Raw genomic sequence first — 26,700 nt, 5'->3', positions numbered from 1 at the left:
GGGGCAGCTCTCTGACAGGCAGATAAACCCCCCTGAAGCAGAAACTGCAGAGTCAGACGTTAGGAGGAGACATGCATGAAATGGCAGTTTTTATTCTTGCGTCTAGATAACAAGCTCCGAAAGGCAGAGTCCACGTCTTTCTTACTTTTTTTTTTTTTTTTAAAGAGAAGGAAAGAGAGGTATAGAAGGAGGAAAGAAGGGAGAGAGAATGAAGGAATGACGGAATCTTCTTCAGGGACTGATCTAGTACCCACATGAAGTACCCAGGTACTCGATAATCGATTATTGCAGAAGTTCCCACAATAGCAGTTATTACAGACTGATTCACAAAAAGGATTCTCTTGGTTGTGAAATGATTCTTAAAATAATATTTTTTCTGATAATTAATGTTATGCATATTATTTAATATATTCATATATGTAATATGCATATTATATCTTTCTTCTTATTGAAAGTTATAATGCTCATTTTAAGGCCTTTCTATAAATTGGAAAAAATACATACAAAGATGAATATAAAAATTAGATTTAATCTTACCATCCAGAGATTCCCAGTAGTGACATTCTGATATATTTCCTGTGGGCTTTTCCCTTATCTAGGTATATTCTGGACCCTTTCCCTATGGGTGACCCATAGCCAGCCAATAGCCCTTGCAATTTAGATGCCAACATTATAAATGTTTACTGTTTACCGATAAATTTATAGTTTTTAAAGAATACTGTATTGTCTTCCCATTGTTTTAAAAAATTATTTCAAAAAGATATTTTATAGACATACCATCATTCTCCCCTACTAGTGGACAGAACATTATTTCTATTTTTTATTCTTATAAGGAACACTGTAGTAAACAACTTTGTATACGTATTTTTTTTTTTTTTTTTTTTACCAAATCTCTATTTTTTTAGGATAGCTTTCCAAGTCAAGAGCACATAGAGGGAGAGTGGGACATCCAGATTCCGCCCAGGAAATTTCGTACCATTAGCAACCAAAGAGAGAATTAAATATGGGTGATGCTGAGAAAGGCAAGAAGATTTTTGTTCAGAAGGGTGGCCAGGGCCACAGCTTGGAAAAGGGAGACGAGCATGAGACCCGGCCAAGTCTCCACGCCCTCTGCGGGCGGAAGACAGGTCAGGCTGCTGGATTCCCTTAGACAGACGCCAATAAGGACAAAGGCATCGCCTGGGGAAAGGATACACACAGGGAGTATTTGGAGAATCCCAAGAATTACAACCCTGGAACAAAAATGATCTTCGCTGGCATAAAGAAAAAGGCAGGAAGGGCAGACTTGATAGCTTATCTCAAAAAAGCTACTAATGAATAATGATTGGCCACTGCCTTATTTATTACAAAACAGAAATGTGTCATGGCTTTTTCATGTGTACCATAATCTAACTGATCTCAAACACCAGAATTCAGATTGTGAGTGAGTGACAGAATATTTTTGTTGGACAGTCCTGATTTATAATAACTAAGACTGGCTTGTACTTAAATGAATATGATCAGGTTTTTGAATTTTGACAGTAACTCTAATTCAGTAAATGCTATCACTACTTTATTTTCCCCCTCTAAAGATATGATTGGACTTCATTAGCAATGTTCAACTTTTCGCAAAGATGGTAAATTGCCATCTCAAAACCTACTGAAGACTGGCTTTATATTCAGGTTTATGTAACTGGTTTTGTAAATACATTTGAATACTAGGGAAATCCCTTCGCTAACTCAGCACCAAGCAGCACTCACTGGTGTTTTAATTTGTGTTCACCAGCCTGTCAAAGGTGAAGGCTGGAGGTAAGGTCGGAATGCCTACTTTATATTTTTGGTCTTAACTGTGCCAATCTAATTGCCTGTATCTATTAATACTAAAATGCTGCCTTTTATTTACTGCAAGGCATTTTAGTGTGGTTTGTATGTAATAACAAATAAAGAATATTTAACACTTCTCACAAAAAAGAGTATATATGTGTCAGTTTCCTCATTATAAAATGAGGGATTTTTTTTTTTTTTTGAGACAGAACCTCACTCTGTTGCCCGGACTCGAGTGCCGTGGAGTCAGCCTAACTCACAGCAACCTCACACTCCTGGGCTCAAGCGATCCTTCTGCCTCAGCCTCCCGAGTAGCTGGGACTACAGGCATGTGCCACCATGCCCGGCTAATTTTTTCTCTATATTTTTAGTTGTCCAGCCAATTTCTTTCTAATTTTAGTAGAGACGGGGTCTCGCTCTTGCTCAGGCTGGTCTCGAACTCCTGAGCTCAAACAATCCGCCCGCCTCGGCCTCCCAGAGAGCTAGGATTACAGGCGTGAGCCACCGCGCCCGGCCTAAAATGAGGGATTTTTTTTTTTTTAAAGAATACCTGCTTCCTGGAGTCATTATGGCGATTAAAAGAGATAATGCTTATAAACTGCTATCTTTAGTGCTTGGCTCATAGCAGATACCCAGTAAAAATTTAATTTTATTATTTGCTTAAGCCTCTTAAAGGTTTAATATACAAGGGCTGTCCAGAAATATCCAGCCACGTAATATGAAAAATGATGAAAATTATGGCGCGATACTTTCCGGGCAGCCCTTGTACACCAGAACTACATTTCCCAGACAACTTTAAAACTCCCCTTAGCTCATTTCACAGCATCCCCACTGAGCCCAACTGTTTAAAAATGTTTTCATTTAGTTAGCAGCTCAAGAAAACTATTAATGGGTAAAAGATTCAAAATGGCAGGATTAAGCGCGAGTTTCGGAAAGCCGATACGCAAGCAAGACTTTCCTTGTAGTGCTGACTCACCACGGGAGCTGCATTAATACAAAAATGCGGCAGGTGTGGTCAGGCCGAGTTTGGCCCTGATTGAGTGGGGGTCCCTCTATCTTCTTTGGTTCTGACTCTCTTAGTCACGTATGTCTCACACCACTTCTAACAACTTCCAAGTGGGCTGGCTAAGTGGAGTTTGTGGTTAAAAGAGCCACCATTTAAAAAAAACAGAAACAAAATCATTCATTTTCTGGGCAGCTTTTTCTACCTTCTATATCCTTTGTCCCAAGCAACACAGTTTGGGTTTTTCTCCAAACTCGATTTAGTGCTGACTCCTCTGTTTCCTCCTCTCCCTGTTGCTAATATTTTCCTAAACAATGGTCTTATCTTACAACTTACTGTGGTTAAAATTTTGAGCTGCAAAATTAGCTGATTATATGAGAAAAGGAGTGTGGCAGGCACCATTTTCTGCCATCCTTCAATTTTAAACAGTTAAGCAGATTTCTATTATTAATGGATTTGTATTTTAAGGATTGTCAATGCATCGTTACATCCCAGGCAGTGACTCTTTTTTACAGGCTCGACAGCCCGAGTCTAAATTTTTCTGACCCTGTACCATCTGTCAGGAATATTTACTCTTTCGAAGTCAGAAAATAGAGCGGCAATTTTAAATCTGCACAGAACTGCTTGTATACTGCCAGTTATCTCTGAAAATGCCAGCAACAGAAAACAGGAGGTCCTAGGACTGTCAGCACTGGTGGAGAAAACAAGGAAAGTCAAACAATTTGAGGTCTTCTAGTAACAGCTAACATTTATTGAACACATACTATTGAAGTGCTTTACTTTATTTAATCCTTACATCATCCCTCTGAGGCAGGCACATTTTTCATCCTATAGACAGGTTAAGAACTGCCCGGAGTCACGTGGTTCACAAGCGGTGGTGCCAGGATTCACACCTAGGCAGTCCGGCTCTTAGCCACTGTGATGCCTGCCAGTCCCACCATCCAACTCTTAAGGTAAGTACCTCATATAAAACTTCATGTTTGTTACAGACGAGAATTCTTACCGGAACAAAAAGTAAGGTGCCTACTAATGTCAGAGTGCAGTCAGTACTGGTCTACTCTTGGTGACTGATGTTCTCAAGTAACTATGCTGGCAGCCCTTGCTCTAGGCAAAGTACTGATAAAGTGAGTCACGCATGCTATGTGAGGATGACCCGAACCTCTCTCAAAAGTCTGCATTTCCCACTCTCTCCAATCAGCCTAAGCCATCCCCTCCCACCTGCCACCCGCCCATGTATCAATCAAGCAGCTCACTCAAGTCAAGATCAAAGCAAGCCGGGGGGACCGTGGTGGGAGCACTTGGTCCCTGCCCTTGAGGAAGTCTGTCCCAGGCTCATGGCCACCTAGTGAAAGGCAGGTTTACCTGATCCAGGTCGTTCCGTAGAGCAATTTTGCTGGTCACTAGTTCGTGGGCGAGGTCATCATTCTCTTGTTCCAGCCTCATGCTGGCCTCCTGTAATCTTCGGTTCTCCCTCTGCAGAGAAAGAGCAACAGCCAGAGCGGGGCGTTAATGCCTGGACAAACTGGCAGAAACAGACGGAACTGGTGAGGAAAAACAAGCAACAACAAAGTGAACTTTCAAAGGCATAAAAAGGAGAAGGCGCAAGTGGCACAGGAAGGCAGGATTGCTGTCTGGGAAACAACAGTGAGTTCGGCTAGCGGTGCGGGTGCAGTACTCTACCCAGTGAAACGCAGTGTCCCTCAAAGCTCCAGACGGAACGTCAGCATAAAAACTACGACACAAAGAGCAAAATTTTCAAACGTGCCCCCAATCCTGTTAGGTTTTCATATAGACCTACAACACAGACTTGAGCAGTTCTTTGTCTGAAACATGCACAGCAGTCCCACCCTTGACCCCAAGAGAAATGACAAGACGCAGTAGGAGTGAAATGGGGAAGAACCATTAGACATTTCAAGATCAGGGTTCAAATTAATGGAGTATATTTAAGAGCACTAAATTAAGAATCAAGATACATGGGTTTGTCACTTTGCTATCAACTAACGTTTTTATTCTTTGAGTAAAGAACACATTTACCTTCCTGAACACCTAATTTTGTTTTAGTGAGAGCAATAGTCCTTATGATAAGGTCTCTAAATGTTTGTTTTGGTTTTTTAAAACCTCAGATTAGAAGGTTCTGAGTAAAGTAAATTACTGAGCTATTTTGTTCCCCCTTGAACTCCCTGGAAAAAATCTGAAACCATGTTACATAATGAAAGAACCAAGTCATTAATCCTTATGAAGCAAGATCTCCCCTTAACTAGCCATGATGAAGCTGGTATGTTCACATCTATTTTTCGAATAACAATTTTGTGTCTTCCATTCCCAAATATCAACAGTGCTTTCTTCGCTACTGTTAGCAGTTACAGGAGATTCAAAAGAGAGCTGAGAGGAAAGGCTTCAATGTGATGAGACCTTCCTGTTTTTCAGATTTACACTCCTAACAGTCTTTTCTGCAAGGGTGGCAAAAACTCAGACAGCAGTGATACAAAACCAGAAGACAAATACATGTTTTGGGAGATAGTGTATCACAGCATACTTGGGAAGGTGAGGTTAATTTTTTATCTTCTATAGAAAAAGTTGGTGTTATACACAAAGAAGAGATACCTAACAACAGAGGAAATGCTTATATTACCTTGTAGGAAAAAAAAAAATAACTGGAAAATCCCATTTTTGTAACAATATAAATAACAGATATTAACTGTGGTTAGTAGATTATTTTTACTGTCGTCCTTATCCTTTTAAAAATGTTTTCAGGTTTTCTACAATGAATATATATTTATAATAGGATTTTTAAAATAGTTTTTTTTAAAGTAATTTGAAATTTCAATTCCGCTGGAAGGATAAATGCCACAATAAGAAAATGTTTAAAGTCCACTCCTGTTAGAAGGTCATATTCTACACGAAACCATACGTCTTTTCCTTTGTGACCGAGACATAATATAACCCCGAGCGCTGCCTTGCCAGGAACCCTTTCCCCAGATATTCCTGAAAAGACAGTGTTCCTACTTGTAGGGGCAACTTGTACTCATCAAATTCCGTCTGTTCCCTCAATCACAGAAGCTCTACCCTCCCACAGAAGTGCAATAAATGTGGAGGCTAAAAATATATTTTTAAAAAGCATGGGCACTTCTACAGTTGAAATAACACAATTTCTAGCACACGCTAGAGAGGTAGTCTTTATTTCTGATACAACTATTATTACTCCCTTTTGTGGAAACAACTTAAATACTTGTAGAAAACTTAGATTTTAGAAAAATGTTTGAGAAACTTTTTCAATAAATTTCCTCCTAGCCAGGAAAGAGCAACAATACCCGGCAGAATTTCAACACATGTTTCACAACACAGATTGCTTAGGCAGGGAAGAGATTTTTCTCATTTCTTGATAAATCCCTTCAAGAGACTAAGACTACTTCACTACCTATTCCTGAGTTAAGTATCCTGTTTCTACTCAAACTGTACTTGTAGAACTCCAAAGTACAAAAAGCTCCCTCAACTATTATTTACATTACATTAATTTGGCACAAGTGAAAAAGTTGCAGTTACCAGTTTTTCAGGTTATACTTATATGCTTAGAATTGCCTTAAAAAACAAAACAAAAAAACCTCCAGGTAAAGTCATAGGATGTTTGTGGAAAAGTACTTTGTTCAAGTACTTAAAAAATACCAGGTAGCTACTTCACTATTGATTAGCGATAAAAGTCTGATGGATCATACATTATATAAGAAAGAAGCTGAGCTCAGCTGAAATTCTGACTGGTAACTTCTCATTACAATGTAGCGACCTGAACCCTCCTTACAGACACACAGCTAAAGGGGCAGGGCCAGGGGCAAGCTGGGGAAAGATCTGGGAGAAACTGAGTGTCTGAGGGTCCCTACAAAGCAAAGTAGCCTAGAGGGCGCACCTACGGGCTTTTGCTTTAGCAAGCGGCTTTCAATTCAGTGTCTGCGAAGCAAGCAGCACGGTGGGGAGTGTCAGACGCCTGCTCTGCACTCACAGACAAGTGGGAAAGCAAGCTCGGGGCCAAAAATGCAGTATCGTCCTCCAAAGTATGAACCTGGCGTGGCGGCAGGGTGTCCTCACGAGGTCTCCAGTGCCACTGAGTGCCACACTGAGACACTGCTACTGAGATGGAGATTTTCCACGAAGACAAACTTGCCCACAGTTACACTGAGGGTTAAACAGATTACATTACATTGACTGTCTTTTCCAGCCCTTCCCAAGGAGCCAAAACTATTTTCAGTCCTGACCAGTCAAGAAGAAGTTTGCCTTTATACTAGAAGAGAGTTTAGTTGTTGACAGACTTGGGAAAGGCAGTAACCTTGCTTGATTCATTTTGAAATGGTGACAAGGGCTGCCCGCGGGAGGCTGACTTAAAGGCAGCTCCGATAACTTCAGACAGCCCGGAGATACTCACATGCTGTAAGTTTGTACGAGCAGATGTGCTGAACACTCAGAGCCTGTGAGCAAGACGGGCAAATTGCTTCCCTCTTGCCTTTCAGAGAAGATCACAGGAGACGCTGCTTACATAACCCTTAAAACTCACGTTGCACTGTCTGAAACACACTCCATCTCACACGACTGACACCACCTGAACGAAAAGCAGACAACTGTCCTCATTGGTTCCCTCCCCTCTTGCACAGAGGACGTGCAGCTGGGAAAGTTCGGTTAGTAACTTTTGGGAGGAGGATACTGCATTTTTCAAAGAGACAGACGCCGGTGTTACAGACACACACAGATGAAAAACTTACCTCCTCAAAAGTCATAGACCAACTACCGTTTTCAATCATAGGTACAAAGACAATTGAAAAAAAAAAAGAATATCCAATGAAATTGAACACCTACTAATACATCTATGAAATGGCAATAACAAAAACAGACACTTGTTAATGCTCTCTGCCTTTTCCTTAGAGTGTCACACACTCTAAGTTCTCTCTGTGACTGCAAACGTTCAGGAGGAGAAAGTAACTCAGGAAGACTCATGCACGAAAACTCCTCCCTCTCCACACTGCTATTTGCAGTTTGCATGAATGATGAAAATGCTGCATGTGGAACTATTAGCCACCACAGTGTGAGCTGTTGATACTATGTTATTAAAGCTGGGTGGAAGAGCTTCCTGATAAGACAACGTCAGAAATCTCGCAAAATAGTTCATCTTCAGACAAAAGAATGAAATTGCTGGGCAGGGGAATGCGGAAGAAAAACTGATCCCAGGTCTCATTTGTATCTGGGGGCTGAAGTCTGGGTGAAGCAGTTCGAGGGATGGTGAACGTCATTTATTCCAAGATGACAAACCAGACAAATGTGAGCTGGCAACCAAAATACAAACTAAGCTTTAAAGGAAAAAATGATGGAGAGGGAGGTGGCTTTCTAAATCCTAGCTCAATATTTTGGGTGTGTTTTCTGCTGCTATGATGAATTCCTGGCACATGTTTTTAAAGACATTTAAGAGTCAGGAGAAAATGTTTTTCTAAAACATTTTCCAGTGCAATTTGATTAGTAACAACACACTCAGCTCTCACATACTTTCTTTTAGATACCTCTTCTAAAAGAGTTGATACTCATCACATTCAAATTTTCAGCTGACAAGTTTTTGATATACAAAGACAAATGCCTACAGATGAAATGTTTAAATGTCTATATTGTCCATAAATGAAGACTTCAGAAAGAAAATCTGGATATTTGAAACTGTTTTATACTTCTCTTCTTTACCCTTCACATCCAATCTTATCTTTCTGGTGGAAATTTAAAAAATTTTAAATGTCAGACTAAAAACAAAATCTTGTCAGTAATAAATGACAGTTGGCAAACCAGACTGAATTTCTTTTAGCATTTAAAAAACAATCTTAGATTATAGTGTAGCACAGGGGTCAGCAAACTTTTAATGTAAACAGCCAGACAGTAAATATATTAGGCCTCATGGTCTGTGTTGAAATTTCTCAACTATGCCAGTGTCATGCAAAAGCAGCCACATATGGTAAGTAATCAATGGCTGTGTTCCAATAAAACTTTATTTACAAAACCTGGCAGTGAGCCAGATTTGGCCCACAGGCCACAGTTCGCAGATCCCTATTCTACTCTAGCACACAAATCAAATTTTTAAAACAGCAAATGGGTGGGGTACAGTGGCTCACGTCTGTAATTTTAGCACTCAGGGAGGCCAAGGCAGGAGGATTGCTTGAGCTCAGGAGTTCAAGATCGGCCTAAGCAAGAGCAAGACCCCATCTCTACTAAAAGTAGAAAAATTAGCTAGCTGTTGTGGTGCGTGCCTATAGTCCCAGCTACTTAGGAGGCTGAGGCAGGAGGAGTACTTGAGACCAGAAATGTGAAGTTGTAGTGAGCTATGATGATGCCACTGCACTTTAGTCCGGGCCACAGAGTGAGACTGTCTCAAAAAAAAAAAAAAAAAAAGCAAATGGGTATTAATGTCATATAATTTTCTCAGTAATACTTTCTGAGAAAGAAAACTTTCTAAAAATTAAAGAATGTTTTTGGGTAATTCTGAAGATCATCAATAAACATACTTATCACTCTTCTCCCGAGTGGTAAGTATAAGAGAATCAGCAGACCAGCACTGTCCGAGACTCCAGTTCCTTTTCAGCTACACTGCTTGGGGAGCCTCAAAAGGGCTGAGTCTGCACCGTCACCACCCTACAGCAGTGAATTTACTGGGTTGTCCAAGCCCAGAAGATTGGCAAACTTCTGAAGTTTATCATCAAGTTATCACAGGCACATAGAAACCATCCTCTCGTCTGCTGCTACTCATTGAAGCACGTTAGCCCACAACATAATATTTCCAAAAACCAACAAGTTTCTGTGATGCGGAAAAAATAATAAAATGTGAGTTTATTTTCAATGGTTGAAAAACATTTCTCAAAGATGGATTCACTTATCTTGGCTTCCCTGAGGAAGGAAGGGCCCAACACTGAAAACGGCCCAGCAGTGAAAAAAAGAAGTCCTTCCCCCCTTTTCTCATAGGTAAGAAATTCAGCATAATTTAAACTGCTTCATCTGTCAAGTTAAAAAAAAATGTGATAATCAATCTAAATCATTTCATTAGATATGTAAGGATGGTAAAAAAGTACAATTAAGCTTTACTTCAAATATTCTGTTTGTACGGTTTTTACTCTGTATAATAGCTCAATTTTAAATTATGTGCAGTGACAATTGCTCTCCAACAATTAGTATGTGCAAAAAAACTCTGTGTAAACTTAAAACTAATCATTTTCTGTTTCAATTATATTTTGATAAAAACATTTACTATATCTAACTAACCTCAAGAAAGAAATTAAACCTTCTAAATTTAATTTTACTGAACATGGATAAGATAGTTCAATTATAAATTATGTACTTATAATACCATCTGTGTCCCAAACCCAAGAGAATTTAAACATTCTAGATTCTTTCTAGTATTTTCCCATACAGAACAGGTAACCTTTATTATGCTTTGGGAGATTCACTGAATTTAATTAATTAGCTGTGTTTTTTCAGGCTTAACCCACATTTGTGCAAGCAGTTCTTTAATTAAATAAGAAAAGACAGACTCCAAAGGTAGACTAAGGCTGCAGTTCTCTAAAAAGTACCAGGAATTGATTGTATCACTAGAAAACTAACTTCCCCAACAATGGAAATGGTTCATTTCCGTAAGAGAGAAAACATTATTTTAATTTCTGAAATTGTTAACTGTTTATTAGTTACTAATTTTTAGAATATACAAAAACAGCTACACATATTGATGAATGTGTATATTCTGGAGACCTGTACAAAAATGAAAATGTACTTGATGTATTTCTACAGCCAAATCTTTATCATTTGAAATCAATCGTTAAATTTACAAACCAAAATATCAGAGTAAACAAATAACATTACACAAATTTGGCCAGATTCAAGTTAAGAGGGATGATAAAAATGAGCTTTAGAATAAATATTCTACATTCTCCTTCTAATTAAGTTTCCTTTCTGTCTCTTTGAATCTAGTCATGAAGATAAACAGAAGGAATACACTAAAGGCTATAAGCTGTAAGTATGGGGTTTCCTGAGTTTCAAACACAAACTGATGCCAAGACTAGGTCGCACAGGTAGTGTGTACATGTATTACCAATTTATAAAGGTCTGTGTGTATACATACAACATGTATTCTATCTGGAAATTAATAGGCATCAGTAAAAAAAGAATTTACTACCCTCTTGTGTTGTCTTTTCCCCTGTAAACATAAGACCAATAATTATTAATTGACTCCAATTTCAACAGGAAGGTCTCCCTCCCACAAGTGCAGCTTCTGCACAGGTACTACTGGTGTGACTTGGGGTTCATGAAAGGAAGATGGCAGGCTAGATGACAATCCACTTGGAACATTTGATTTTGCTTGGAGTTTTTTTTTGTTTTTTTTTTTTGAGAAGTAATTCACATACTATAAAATTCATGTTTTTAAAATGTACAATTCAGTGATTTTTAGTATATTCACAAAGTCGCATGATCATCACCACTACCTAATCCCAGGACATTTTCATGATGCTTAGGGTTTTAAAATTTAAATTTATGCCAACACTATATCACCTCTTTCTTTGTAGCTGAGATTTAAGTGTTGGATAAAGGTGAGGACGGTGGCATAACCTGAGAATGCAGGTATTTGCATAGGCCATAAAAATAGACACAAAACACATGTTTAGACAAATAAAGCAAGAAATATGATTGCTGAGTGGTACCTCTACATTGTGGGGTCTTTAATCCCTCCTCCAGCTTCCCTGCAATAGCCCTTTATGGATGGCACCATGTTCAAGAGAAATAGCTTTGAACTAAAATACTTATTAATAGAATATCTAATTTTATGACATTTAAAAAATAAATTCCTCCCATAACCTTCCTAACTCTCTTGCCAGATGGCAAGCCAGCAGGTAGACGTGGCATTTCACGCAGTTCAATTCTAATGTTCAGGAGAGGTTGTCACTGAGCAAGTGCAAGTTCTCAGTGCCCTCGAACATCTTCCCGATTCATTCTTAAGAGTTTCCATTAACGGGGTTACTAGTCTAAGACCTATGAATTATAGCGCGTTCATTCCCAGGACAGAGACCTTACTCTTCATGGGATTGAATTTGGAAGATGCTAAAAGGTATTTTCTAAGATACTTTGCAACTTTAATTAAGATAATTGTAATTAGCTTCTTTGTTATTTATTTTTTTATTTTTGCAAAAGAACTTTACAAGGAAGATAATTATAATTAGTTTCTTAAACTACATATTGATCATCTAAAGAACCCAATCTTTTAATGGTTGGAAACTGTGTTGTTAATTGCCACATTAAAAATGTAATTACAATTTGTGGACATAAATTTGCCAAGTATATCACCAGGACAAATGCCTAAACATTATTAAGATGGTATAGAAAAAAAAAGGGGTTAGAGATATTAGTTAATGTATTAAAAAGATATTACAATAATCCAAAAGAAATATCTATAGAAGGCATCTGATACATGCAATTAAGAAGCCACAGCACTTGAACTTGGAAGTAATATCTGCTTTCAAAACAGAAACAAAGTTTAATTCTACTTTGATCCCTCAATAAAAACTATACACACTAACAACCTTACATGTTATAATGTTATAAGTACTTAAAAAAATATATACTTCATACTATTTATACATACCTGCTTTGAAACAAAAAGGATTTCAGATACAGTAACAAGTTCAGTCCCAGCCTGCTTTTATTTTAAAGCACTCTCTGAAGATTTTATTCATAATGATGGTGGCAATAAGAAAATTAGAATGATACAGGCAGTAGGAAGGTTTCATTCTGGATGCTTAGTAATATTTATTTTATAATTACTACCTGCAAGCCTTTTTTAAAGCAGCATGCTACATGACTTACACTAAAATTGGTTTTACTGAGGGGACAGTGGTGGTGGGAATTAGCTTCACACCTTATCTTTTACACTGCATCTGTTAATAGTTTCCTACTATAGCAGTATGTGGGATTTTACCAGTTCTTGAGACAGTTCCATAAACAAGGGGAGAGTACTGCGTAGCAATACTTGGGAGAAACATGAGGATGATCAGTGAGGAGCTGGAGGGACAGACCCATATAAAGTGATATTATTCTAGCAAAACTTGCGCACTTCGTAGTAGTAGGCTTCATAAAACTAACAATCGGCCGGGCGCGGTGGCTCACGCCTGTAATCCTAGCACTCTGGGAGGCCGAGGCGGGTGGATAGCTCAAGGTCAGGAGTTCGAGACCAGCCTGAGCAAGAGCGAGACCCCCGTCTCTACTAAAAAATAGAAAGAAATGATCTGGACAACTAAAAATATATATAGAAAAAATTAGCCGGGCATGGTGGCGCATGCCTGTAGTCCCAGCTACTCGGGAGGCTGAGGCAGTAGGATTGCTTGAGCCCAGGAGTTTGAGGTTGCTGTGAGCGAGGCTGATGCCACGGCACTCTAGCCAGGGCAACATAGTGAGACTCTGTCTCAAAAAAAAAAAAAAAAAAAACTAACAACCACCATTTACTGGACACCAGACTACGTGCTGAGTACTTAACCTACAACACCCCTCATCCTCACAGCAATCTGCCAAGGGATCGTGCACACTACACGTTTTACAGATGAGGGAAGTTGTTCAATAACTAGTCCAAGATGCTGAACAGTGGCATAGGCATCAAAATGCCCAATTTGGATTCCAAATCTTGTGCTCCAAAAAAAAAAAAAAAAGCAGGATTTGAACTCCGGTCTGTCTGACTACAAAATCTATATACTCCTTCTACCACGTTCCTCTGCACACATCCTACGCCATTCAGTTCGGCAACAGAGACAAGCTGTACTGTGCGATGGTGCTACCCAAGTCCACTCTGACCACATAAAGGCAACTCTAGTTACACAAGCGGAAGTCATCCCGCTGTGGGTGACTTAATTAATAATGCCACCAAGTACTTTTCTTGGCAGAACATTTCAGCATTGGTGCTCAGTACTGAAAATGCAATATTCTTTTATCTTAGTGAACTGATGCGGAGGGTGAGGGAACTATTATGCATCTGTATGAAACTATAAAATTAAAACATGCTGAAGAGAGACAATAATATTTCATTTAAAAAAAATAAGTTGGATATCATTATTTCCCAACACTGCATCCTGGGAACAGTGTTGCTAATTACCATCGAAGAAAGAGATCTATCGTCGTAAGTGGTCTAATTTTTAAAAAGTACCACAATTGACTAATATATTAAACTGAAATCATTTTGATTCTGAAACTGTGTACTGTAAGTCAGATGTCACTGTTATTCATATATTCATTTGTGGAAATAAATGTTGCAACAAACACCGTTACTATGCTCCGTATACCTTTGTGGTTTTTATTTTTCCTTCCAAGTGAGTTTGTATTTTTAACATTTGCTACAGAAAGAGGTAAGTTTGAAACATCCTTGTGCCAGTCTTGAGATAGTTCACCTTCTAAAAGTCTTTGTGGATGTGACCATGAACAGCTAAGACAGTACTTTGCCATTTTCCTTTTTTTCCTCATTTTTGAAAGTAGAAAGCCACTTTCTCTCTTTTCCCCTTTCTCTCAGCTTCTTATGAAGATTCCCCGTTTAAATGCAACAGCTGGAGTTACCTACAAATATACAAACTGAAAGAAAAGAAATATTATGGTTGGCTACTTGGGAGTCTCCTGAAATAAAAACATACCTGGACAGTTAGCATGATCAGAGAGTATCTACATCAATCAAGGAGAAACACAGGGAACTGAACTTGTCTCAACTGCTGCTTTAAGTACTTCGCTCTGATAGGCGCCAGGCGTTTCCCATACCTTGTATCTATCCATTGGGTCTTCCTGCTGCAGCTGACTCTCTCGCATTGTCTGATATTCTTTCTCATATTTCTTCAGCTTCTTGGTTGGTACCTGCAGGGATCAGAGGAAAAGCATGTTAGACAAGGACAACATTTAGGAAAAAAAAAGGCTGATGTGTTTTGCAATTAAGTATCTGGCATTCTAAGGGAGCATGCCCAACTCAAAGTTAGGAGGAAAATCTAGATTCTAGAGCCAGGGTTGGCAAACTTTTCCTATAAAGGTCCGGATGGAATACATTTTAGGCTTTTTGAGCTATAGGTCACAACCATTCAACTCTGTTGTTATTGCATAAAAGTTGCCAAGGCTGATACAAAATGAATGAGTATGGCTGTGTTCCAACAAACCCTTACAAAACAGGCCACAATTTGTCCATGTCTGTTCTATAATATTGATGATGTCACAACCTTTTCTTGTGAATGTGTTTAATAGAGTTATTAATTTTAACTATCTTTCCTTAAATATAATTCACTCACAGAAAATTTTATAGAAATAAAAAATTGAGAAGCAAGAAATACTTGAAAAATGGAATTAATATACCAAAGAGAAAGAAGATTCTGAAGTTTGACATTGAAAACTCAAAGAAATATAGGATTGTTGTGCTTTATGTAATAATAGAAAATCATCTAAATAACTCATCTATTTCTTGCTAAAATTATGTCATCCTCAAAAGACAGTAGTTTACTCTTTTCTGAAAAAAGACTAGAATCCTACAGAGACTTAGAATGCTAGAAATGAATGAGCATGGCATAGCATAGAGGCCCTCGGTACACAGGTATTCAACCTCTGTTAGCTGGTGCAGTGGTGTGCACCTGCAGTCCCAGCTACTCAGGAGGCTGCGGGCAGGACCACTTGAGCCCAGGAACAGAGAGTGCACTGTGCTATGGCCATGCCTGTGAACACCAGTACACTGTAGCCTGGGAAACAGCAGGACCCTGTCTCCAAAAAGAAAAACAAATAGCCTCTCTTAGCCTCAGTTTCTTTATCTGCAAAATGGCAGGTAAACAAATTTCTGCCTCATATTGGTGTCAGGAGAATTTAGTGAGCTAACATAGGTAAAGTATCTAAAACAATGCCCGGTACATGGAAATTAAAAAAAATTTAATAAGTATTCAATCAAGATTAAGGTATTATAACCTATTCAGTTCCATATTACAGGTTAAATCTACTTTCAGCCTTTCCTTAGACAATCAGAATCATATAATTCCTTTAAACAGCAAAAACTTTTCCATAATGTTTAGGTCCTAAAGTAAGGGACTTGAAATCAAGGAAAAGTTTTTTGTTTAAGATTACAGACGCGCTATTTTGCTGACTTCCTGAGGCCTTGGGAAAGGCAGGGATGATGTGCTGCCGTCAGCATCTGCCATGATGCCTGGCCAAGTGTTTGGCCCGTGCCGGCCGCTCGACAGAATGCTCCTTACTGAGTTCACAGTGTGGTAGTTAGAAAACATGCACATGTGTGTGAGAGAGAGCAAAAGAAGATGGAAAGCACCAGCATGAATATAAAACTATCTTGCAGTTTTCTGGGATGAGGATGGTTTCGATTCTCTGGAATCCAGCCAGAGAATTTGTTAAATAAAAACCAAAGACACAGGTGTCGGTCCTCATCTTATTCTAATTACTTTGTTTTTCTCATCCAGGAGCACTAAGAAGTACTAAAATTATCTGCTTCTGACCACAGTTGGGAAGTGTCAGAAACTCAAACAAACCCGAGAGATGGTGCAAACCGTTCCATGACCACGTTAGGAGAATACTCATCTGGCTGACTGCGGAATGTCTCCCTGTTAAACAAGGAGTGAGGACATTCCCAGGGTGTGAATGAATTGCAAAGCCACTGTTGAATATTGTCATGAGAAACACTAACCCTTTATTACTCGCTCTCCAGAGACCTTCAGCTGTATACTGTGACCAACCAGAGTACACTAGAAAGGAAAGCACCACCTGCCAACTACGCAGCCTCGCAGATCACTAGATAAACAAGGGAAATATACACGATCACGTGCTAACAAGACAACCACATCATTTTTCTACGCTTTGACAGTGGCCTCAAGTTCCTCTAGTATTCTTTTTTCTATATGCATTAACCATATAGTCAGAAAACCAAAAACAGTCTCTCAAGATGAAGTTGCAAATCACTAGCACGGAAATAGCCCTGGGTCCACAGAAAAAAGGGAAGTCTCAGGGTTCTACGCAGTGACAAGGTATCCACATTTCCCTAGGAGCAGGAGCCGGGGTCAAGGGGCGCAGCTAACGGCGTTATGAGAGCCAGCTCCAGCAGCCACTCGCCCGCCAGATCAGAAGTATTTCAACATTTTTGTAACTGGAATACCACACCAGGCTGAATATCACTCTTGTGTGGAAGACGGTTCTAAAATGGATCCATTCGCCAGTTACTGAATTACATATTGCAAGCTTGTTCCTAGAGAATTCTTCTAAAACCATATTTTTAAAATTCAAACTACTACCCCCCAATTTCTTTACATGTAAAAGAGGGTCCTTTTAAAAGTCAATCTTGCTACTTATGTTAAGAGGTTTATATTTCAAAGTGAAATTTAAAAAAAAAAATGCATTAAACACTCTCAATAAGCTAATCTTTTCCCATCTGGCTGAGATTCTAGGATGTTTGGCTTCATCTTGTTCAGGGAAACAGAGCAGGTTCCCAGAACAATATGTTGCTAGGAAACCTTCCAAGCTTATTTATCTTGTGCTGTGGGGTGACGCTGAGCATCCACCTGTGATCGGCACAGTGCAAAAGTGGGGGAAAGGGTGGAGGAGGAAGGGACAGGGCAGCTGATATGAAACTCTTGTTATTTATGAGGTAATCAAAGAAAACAAACTTTCAGTTTCTAAAGCTATATTTCAGGACAAAATTGATTTTATTTTAGATAATACTGAAGCTTGACATTTTTTTTATTGGAGAAAGAAATAAAAATCTCTTCACTATGTAGTGTTCATTAAAAGAACAAAAAGTCACTAAGAATTATTAGAATTGGAACAATCTATAAGTAAGTGCACACTTGGAGAAGGTGTCAAGAGTCATCAGTTCTTTTAAATGTCTACCTAATTTGGAGGTCCTGTTACACCAACTGTCCACCCCCTGGCCTTTCTAGCACTTTCTATTTTGCTGAGTTTAGGAAATGTTCTCAAAGAATCCATAATTGTTTGATGAGTGCAAGTGACAATGAGCATTCACCACTCAAATGGCATTTATCAAAAACAACCAAATAGAAAAAGAAAAAAAAAAAAGGATATCCAATCATGACAAGACAGTCCCTAACAAGTATGATAGCAATCATTTAAATAATCAGCTAAGGCTTGACATTTTGTACTTGACAGCTACATTTAGGGAAGGCAGTATTTAAGACAGAACTAGTGTTTTTACCTTTTGAATTGTTTATGATGTTTAGAGATATTTCACACTGTGTTTGCCCCTGACATTTAAATTCCTAACATAAATATCTATTTGCACAGAATTAGCAAATTGGAGCTGGAGGGGCCTTTGGACACTGCCTGTCTGGTGCAATCCCTTTCTTTAGGATGAAGACACTGAACGACTGTGGCTAGAGCCCTGGATGGGGCCAGCTAGCAGCAGCAGAGCAAACCGGAGTCTGGCTGGGGCTGTGGGCTCTCTGGCCTGCACCCCACCCTGTCCTGGTACTGGGCCATCTCTCAGGTAAAGTGTTTCCCAAACTATAGTCATTCGAATACCACTTTCATTATTTTAGCCACAGCCAGAAACATTTTACTTACTATTTTTTCTTTAAATCAACTATTTTTTTTTTAATGCACATTTATTTTACAAGGAAACAATCATTTTGGAAGCAGGACTCAATACAGACAATTGTGGTAGGCAGAATAATGGCCTCCCAAAAATGTCTGCATTCTAATCCCTAGAACATGTGAATATATTACCTTACATGGTAAAATGGATTTTGCAAATGTGATCAAGGTTAGGGGCCTTGAGATTGGAGGATTATTTTAGATTATCTGGATGGGCCCAGTGAAATCATACGAGTCTCATTAAAAGAGGAGAACTCCTTAGGGCTTCACTCAGAGGGAGCTGCGACCACTGCAGAAAGGTCAAAGCAATTCGATGTTGCTGGCTTTGGAGGTGGAGGCAGACGGAGGTCCACGAGTAAAGGGACGGGGGCAGCTTCTGGGAGCTGGAAAAGACACGGAAATGGATGCTGCCCAAGGAAGCCCTGCGAATACTTTCATCTCAGCCCAGCGAGACTCATACAAGAATTCTAACCTAAACTGTAAAATAATAAATTTATGTTCTTTTAAGCCACTAAGTTTGTAGTTATTTGTTATGGTAACAATAAGAAACGAAAACAACATAATGTTATAAAGTACAATTAACTGAGCTACAAAATGTTTACAAACAAAATTCAATTAAAAGTCTTGACACTTTTGCTGAAAGCAAGATAAAAACTCCCCTGCCCTTTATTTTATAACCAACTTTATTTTACAACCACATTATGTCAATATAAAATAAACTGTAAACTGTTAACCCTTATGCTATAAATACCAGAATACCAAACTAGACAGCAGTAAGCAAAAGTTAAAAACAACATTCCTCCAGCCAATATGTAGATTCACTTGGTCCTTTTCTGCTTTCCTTCTCTTATCATGGCAACTGGCTGTGGTGTTTGTTAAGTTGTACCCAGTGCCTGCCAAGGATCAGCGAAATGTCCACCGATATTTTCTATTGTGTTTTATTGTATTTCATTTTTTAAATGCCTCTTCAGACCCTCTAAAATGATTTCACAATCAGTACTTTGATGGACACCGCACTAAATCAAAAGGGCTTTCTCATCTACTCCCCTGATGACAATACCCAGTGGGTCATAATTCTAAATCACTGGGGAAGCTTTGTTAACTCCACTCCTGGTCACCAATACCCTTACCTGCCATTTGCTGATCACAGTGGGTCCTATTCAACTGTTATCAGGAAATACAAAGAAAAGAGCCTAACAAGTTTAGGCAAAGGGGAGTGGTAGGGGAACGGTGAGGGAGTGTTAGGCAGTGACCTTTAACAACAGGGAAAGAGGGAGCACAGTAATGACTCATTTGTCTTACTCTTTCTCAGTGTTAGTCATGCTGGCCTCCCTCAGAGATATGCAGGGGAAGACTGAATAGGATACACCCAACTTTTTTCACTCCCCATGCTCTCTCTCTTCTACGGGTCATTAAATACGAAATGTCTGATTTTGAATCCATAGTTTATTATATCTCAAACAAGAAGCAGTACAATTAATCAAAGTGTGCGCCTAAACAATCGACACAGTTTTGCCATCTTAACGGTAGCATGTTTGCTAGCAGTGAAGAAACCTGGAGAGCGAGTGGCGATGAAATCACGAAAGGTGTTTTCCAAAGTTTGTTGAGAGGTGAATATTTTTCCTTGCAGGAAGTGGTCCAAAGCCTGGAAGAAGTGTTAGTCAGTCAGTGCAAGGTTTGATGAATATGGTGGATGACAGAGAGTTTCCAAGTCCAGCCTCTAGTTTGAGCAGCGTTGTTTGTGTGACATGTAGTCGAGTGTTGTCTTGCAAGAGGATTGGCCTGTCTCTACTGATGAATCTCGGCTGCTTAATCGCTAGCATCCTCATCATTTCGTCCAGTTGGTTGCAGTAGACATCCGCTGTAATCAATTGATTAGGTTTCATGAAGCTGTGGTGGATAAAAACAGCGCTGGACCACCAAACAGACACCATTAGCTTTTTTTGATGAATATGTGGTTTTGGACTGTGTTTCGGCACTTCATCTTTATCCAACCATAGTGCTGAATGCTTGCGAATGTCAGAAAGAATGGATTTTTCATCACATGTAACAATACTGTGTAGAAATAGTTCGCCTTTATATCGTGATGATAAAGAAAGGCAAGCTTCGAGATGATTTCTCTTCCGATGCTCACTGAATTCACGCAGAACCCATCTACCCAGCTTCTTTACCTTGCCGATTGTTTCACATAGTCCAATATTGTTAGAATAGTAACGTCAAACCTTGCTGCTAATTTTCGTGTAGGTTGAGATGGATTCACTTCCATTACAGCTTTCAGCTCACCATTATCCACCTTGGTTTCAGGTCACTCATTTTCAAGATTAAAATCACCAGAATGGAACTTCCCAAACCATTGACACACTGTGTGTTCTTAGTCACATCCTTCCCAAACATTTCGTTGATATTTTGAGCTGTCTGTGCTGCATTGGTTCCACAACGGAACTCATATTCAAAAATAACATGAATTTTTGACTTATCCATGGTTTCACAAAAATGGCTCTAAAAAAATTTGAAAAGATAATCACAGGCCAAACCATGCGGTTGGAAGACTGAGGATGTGCCTTCACAATAAAAATAAAACAAGGAGGGTCAAAGTGAAATGTCAGAGATATCACCTGTCAAATAATAATACTTAAGGAACTTGGACATTTCATACTTAATAACCTAATAAAGTGTATCTTTCTTATTTTTATATATAGATTGAATAGATAGACTGATAGATTGAATATGTTACTTTTGTTGCATATCAATTAATTTTAGATGAATTTGCCTTAATAATCTTTATCTCACTAATCCTACCTACCAGGGTACTGTCCTGCTTTGTATTTTTACTTTCATTATCTTATTTTGAAAATTTATTAATATTTGAATTTCACAGGCATTAATTATTTCTAATAAAACATATTTCTTCTCTTACATATAAGATTTGGTTAGGTTTCCTGATTATCAAATGGGGCCTTTGTACATTGAGGAGCTCAAGTGCTTTTCAACACCACTTTAGATAGCAGGTAGTAATTAATGGGATAATAAAACTCGTAAGTAACAAATTTGGAACACACTTAATTTATTAACTTCAGGAAACTTATACACAGAAGAGAGATAAATGATACAACATAGCAGAATACAAATATGAGTATTTTTCAACCTGGTCTATACTCTGTAATGTATCTTTGGCATATCCTGACTTTATAGATTAGTGTATCAATTTTATGAAAAATTGGTTTTTTAATTTAAGTAGAGAAAGGAACCTAGCTGCTACCAGTGCTTCTCAAGGTAAGGTACTACCGGCACTTCGGGTGGAATGACTTTTGGTTGTATTGACTCCATTCCCCATTTCTGAGCCCCTGTGTCCCTGGCCCCATTTATCGTTTCATTTATTAAATGTCGGTAGTACCCTCCTGTCACTGTGACAAATAGGATGCTCACACATCATTCCAAACCAGGGTGGATATCCAGGGCTGGGAGGTTTGACGGACAGAAGCTTGAGAAGACGTGGTATTTGTACTGAGAACCTCTGAGCTGAACTGTCAGTGAAGACAAGGGGTAAGCCAGGACCAGCATGCAAGGTTTTAGCACTGCACTGCTCTGATGTCCACTTCCCTCCGCTCTGTTATTGCCCAGCAGTAACTGGCATTAAGAAAGGTATGGAGTCAGCCGTGCTGGCTCAAACCTGTTATCCTAGCACTTTGGGAGGCTGAGGTGGGAGGATCATTTGAGGCCAGGAATTTGAGGTTGCAGTGAGCTATGATGACGCCACCTCACTCTAGCCTGGGTGACAGAGCAAGACCCTGTCTCAAAAAATAAAAAAAGAAAAGAAAGGTATGGAATTCCTCATGTCAAAAAATTTTCTAACAGTTTTAAATCAATAACTTTGAAAAATCTATATTTAGTCCTCCGAACACTTTGTCAGGTAAGTATTATTTTACAAAGATGGAAATAAGGAAACTGAGGAGAGGTAACATGTCCAAGGTCATAGAGCTGGTAAACAGAGTCAGAGATGGGATGCAGTGGCCTCCAGAGCCTGCCCCAAGGGAGTGGGGACGAGGAACATATGTATCTCTTGTTGCAACTCTAACATAACTCCCGAGACTTACAGACATCAAATTACTAAGCATTCTTTTCCTGAATTCATGGTAACATACAGTCCATGGTGCTGCACGTGCTTTCATCTGGCATGTCCAGCCTTCCCAGTTACTCAGGGCTAATGGTGTGCACACCTGTGACAGCTTCCTAGACTCATTCGTGAATAACTGTATGACGTGAGCCACTTTACAATGTTTATGGCTCACTCGAGAATGTAGTGTGCTCGTCAAGGTGCCTATGAGAGCTTCTGAAATATTGATTTCTATTTTCTTTACCATGCTCTAATATAAGCTGTTTGGCACCAATGCTGTAGGAACTTTAGGAGAATCTTGAATTCTATAGAATCTGTTTATCTGTTCATTTCTAATTCCTCATCTCCGGTCCTATAAATCTAATCTTATATCCTATTTTTGTGGGACCTATGACACCTCTGCTTTAGAGTTTTCCTATCAATAAATAATATGTGGAGGTAGAGGAATTTCTGAACTGTGTGTTGACAACTTCCAAATTAATAGTTTCCAGCCTGGAACTTCTCCGGAGCTCAACATACATATCCAATTGCTAATTTCTTGTTATCACTTGGATTGTTCACATTGGAGACACTTTAAACCCGGACTAATGTCTCACACCTCACCCCGATTTGTTCTTCCGTTGTTCATCTCCCATCCAGAAGCTCAAGCCAGAAACACAGACGTCACCTCTGCTCTCCCCTCCACCGATGCTCATGCAATCGCTAGATTCTATACAGTATGCCTCCAAGTATCTTTCTATCTTTTCTTCTGAACTTCATTAGCAACGCCCTAATCAAGCCATACTCACCCTTCATCAGAACTACCACAATAACCTCCAAACTGGGCTCCCCGTGTCCATGCTTGCTCTACTCCAAATCTTTTTGTCATTGGACAGCCACAATAATATTCTTCAGGATGTAAATCTGATGTCATTCCCCTTCCTAATAGTTTTCGATTGCTTCCCATTGCATTTAGGATAAAGAAAGAAATACCTGACGTTGCTCTGTTGGTCCTACAGAATGTGGTCTCTCTCTCTCCCCTTGCTCTCCATGCTCACATTTTGCAAGTGTGGTTAACCTACCCCAGGGAGTGCATAAAATGACCCAAATAGGTACAAAAAGCAAAAAGTGATTATTAGAATTTCTTGTTCTATTTCTTTTTTTTAACCTCATCTTTTAAAAGTATATTTGTGCCTATTTTGTTATAGTGCAGGTACATAGTTTATGAAAAAATGAATACACAGACATGGGCGGTATGGGTTCAAATCACTTTCACTGACAGGGGTGCACAATTAAAAGACTTTAGAGACAACCAGTCTCTGCTCCAGCCACACTGGACTTCCCGTAGTTCCTTTACCACACCGTGCTCTGCCTGCCTCAGAGTTCTCCGGGATGGGTCCAGCACATTCAGCCTAAGATTCCGATTCAGGAGGTCTGAGGTGTGCTCAGGCACCTCTATTTTTACAAAGCTCCTCAGGCAATTGATACACCGTGCGTTTGAAAACCACTGCGTTAAATCATTAAGTGCTAGAGAGGGAGGAGTCGGAGGCAGGCTGGAGAGGCTTTTATGAATTGGTCTGAGAACACAACCACCAGTTTCCAAGGGAATACGCATTCTGAGTTTCAAACAACAAATTTATAAATAAACTTCAGGAGGGAATAAATTTGTAAGATCGGGAAGGAATATTTTTAATGTTCCAAAATATTTCAAGACTCTATTTATACAAACAGTTTGGATATAAGGACAAAAGCAAGTTTTAAAGAAGGGAAAAACCATACTTTTCAAGAACAATTATTTGAGCAACACAGTTTCTGATACCGTACACAGGGTGGTTTAGGAGTTAAACAGGCTTGCTCTGCCAAATACTAGCTATTTAATTTTATAAGCGATTCATTTAAACCTCTTACTCAGAACTTCAATTTTTTATGTTCTGTAATGGGACAGCACAACCAACTACTATGACCACCTCCTTTTGCTGAGCACATAAGGCGTGCTACAGCGCTGGCCTAGGCACTTAACATATTTTCTATTACTTGAGCCTCACAAAGATGAACTGGGTGTTACTATACCCATTTTATAAATTGAGTAAACTGAGAAAGACTAAGAACGTGCACAGGCACCATAATAATGACAGACCCAACGGGCATTTTTAACGCCCAACCTAAAGCCTTAAGGGCAGCATGTTTCAGGGCCCTCATCCGCGCTGCCTGTCGCCTAGCCGGCACGCAGAGCTCTCGGCAGCCGGCTGCGACTGACTGACCTCGTCCACTCCAGGACAGAGATGCTGATATTTCAACACCTGGCTGGGAGAGAATGCACCTAAGTTACCTGCCACATTACCTGACATAAAGTAAGAGCTCAAAAACAAACAAACAAACAAACAAAAAATATGAACATTTTCACCCTGATCTTTCTGGGCAAGCTAGAAAAAAAAGAGATGGTCAAATAGACCCTTGGGTGGTTGAATCAGGAATTTAACTCTGAGAGAAGCTTGCTTAAAATTCCATTAAGTTTTAAGAGGGAGCAGATTGAAATGATGTATTTTCCTTCTCTTGTAGCCTTCTGAAAAAGGAGCACTGAGAGCAGAAACCACCCAGGAGATTTACAGCTCAAAGCAAATCCCCTAAGGTACTGGAGTCGGTCAGTGCCTCGGCGGAACATGGTGTGAGGCCTGTGTCCTCATGGAGAGCGCCTTCCTTCTCTGCGTATTTTTCCCGTACTTCTTTATTTCTTTCTGTTCTCACTGTATCCTGTACTGATTGTACAATCACGCTGGGTTCTTTTCTTCCCCCACATGCAACAGTTGCTGCTGGATCGTAATTTCTTCTGCTGGTTTTTAAATCTATTTTTCTCAGATTCTTTGAACTTGAAGGAGCGAGAAAAGACATTTAGCCTATTTTTCTTTTAAGCAATAAAAATTCTTCTCTCATTATATTGGCTATTCTCAATTAGGGGCTAAATTATGGAAATTCTGATTCTTCTTCTCTTTGCAAAAATTAAGAAGCAATAATATCTTAAGTTAGCATACCATGTTGGATGCTTTTATTTCTTTTGAGGGAAGCACTCAAAATTCACTGTAAATATCAAATAGAATTCCATTTCTAAATGAGTTTTTGATTAGAAATATATCACTAAAAAATTTTAGTATCGTGTTTGCAGAGTAATAGAATGATTACCAAGTGCTAAAAATTAAGATTGTAAAACGATAGGTAATACATTAAATCTGGTTACATGTTGAATGGTATTGGTCTGATTCCAGGGAGTAGATTAACCAGATATAGATCCAAAATTGGGCCACAGAAAGCCGATACAGCTATGCATTCAGAGTGAGTTAATTAAGCTTATTAAAACTAGACAGTGAGAAAGGGGAGAAAGAATGATTGGGGAGCCAAGTAGGACACTGTTCTCTATTATTATCAAATGCTACATTCATTACAACAGTGCTGGCCTTTCCACCACGGAGCGCTAAGAAACCTGAAGCAGTACTTTTATGTCAGTTGTCATTGCCAATTAGATCAAAAGAAAATACAGATATTTCTTGCAAAAATATTCACAGTAGGCAGGAGGCTATAGACATTTATGCTATAAGAAATTTGAGACAAATGTGTAAGATAACCTGAGTAAATATATGTTTAAAGAGATTCAACTTTACTATAACAGACTATCAGAAAAGGATAAACAGTGGAAAAGAAAGAGAAATGAGGAAGCTTTACTGTATTCATCTACCTTTAAACACAGTAAGTAAAATGGATTAAAAGTCATCACCAGCAGTATTAAACTGCATGATGACTACATTGCCATTTTTATACATAAACTTTTTAACTTTGGAAGAAAAACTTATCTCTACAACTTCACATTTGTAAAAATCATCTAGTCATTCACTCATTCAACAAGTATTTATTGAGTATTTTCATTGTGGCAGGCATACCCATCTCAGAACAAACGCACAGCCTGTCCCCTCAAGGAGTTTACAGTCTGGTGGGGAGAAAGTCTTTAAAGAAATAATAATGGCCAGGCGCGGTGGTGGCTCAAGCCTGTAATCCTAGCACTCTGGGAGGCCGAGGCAGGTGGATCGTTTGAGCTCCGGAGTTCGAGACCAGCCTGAGCAAGAGCAAGACCCCGTCTCTACTAAAAACAGATAGAAATTAACTGGACAACTAGAAATATATAGAAAAAATTAGCCGGGCATGGTGG

At 39.1% G+C, this 26,700-nt stretch overlaps 1 protein-coding gene and 1 pseudogene across 5 annotated transcripts in view; one reads left to right on the top strand and one right to left on the bottom strand.

Annotated features, from left to right (window-relative positions):
* Window positions 1–26,700, bottom strand: part of LOC105821147 (rab GTPase-activating protein 1-like) — a 592,862-nt gene that overhangs the window by 16,912 nt on the left and 549,250 nt on the right. For 2 of the 5 annotated variants that reach the window (XM_012657785.1, XM_012657787.1), the window contains 2 exons: window positions 14,594–14,686; window positions 4,169–4,279 (listed from right to left, as the gene is read on the bottom strand). In XM_012657785.1, the coding sequence (XP_012513239.1) occupies window positions 4,169–4,279; window positions 14,594–14,686 (204 nt within the window). Of the gene's footprint in view, window positions 1–4,168; window positions 4,280–14,112; window positions 14,414–14,593; window positions 14,687–26,700 lie in introns of those variants that run through there. The other 3 variants (XM_012657790.1, XM_012657789.1, XM_012657786.1) reach the window with 2 other exon arrangements.
* LOC105821149 lies at window positions 1,004–1,321 on the top strand (annotated as a pseudogene).

Source organism: Propithecus coquereli, unplaced genomic scaffold (assembly GCF_000956105.1).
Source record: "Propithecus coquereli isolate 6110/MARCELLA unplaced genomic scaffold, Pcoq_1.0 Scaffold56, whole genome shotgun sequence".
Taxonomy (NCBI): Eukaryota; Metazoa; Chordata; class Mammalia; order Primates; family Indriidae; genus Propithecus; species Propithecus coquereli.
The sequence above is the reverse complement of the archived record's forward strand: the minus strand, read 5'-3'. Positions and strand labels throughout refer to the sequence as shown.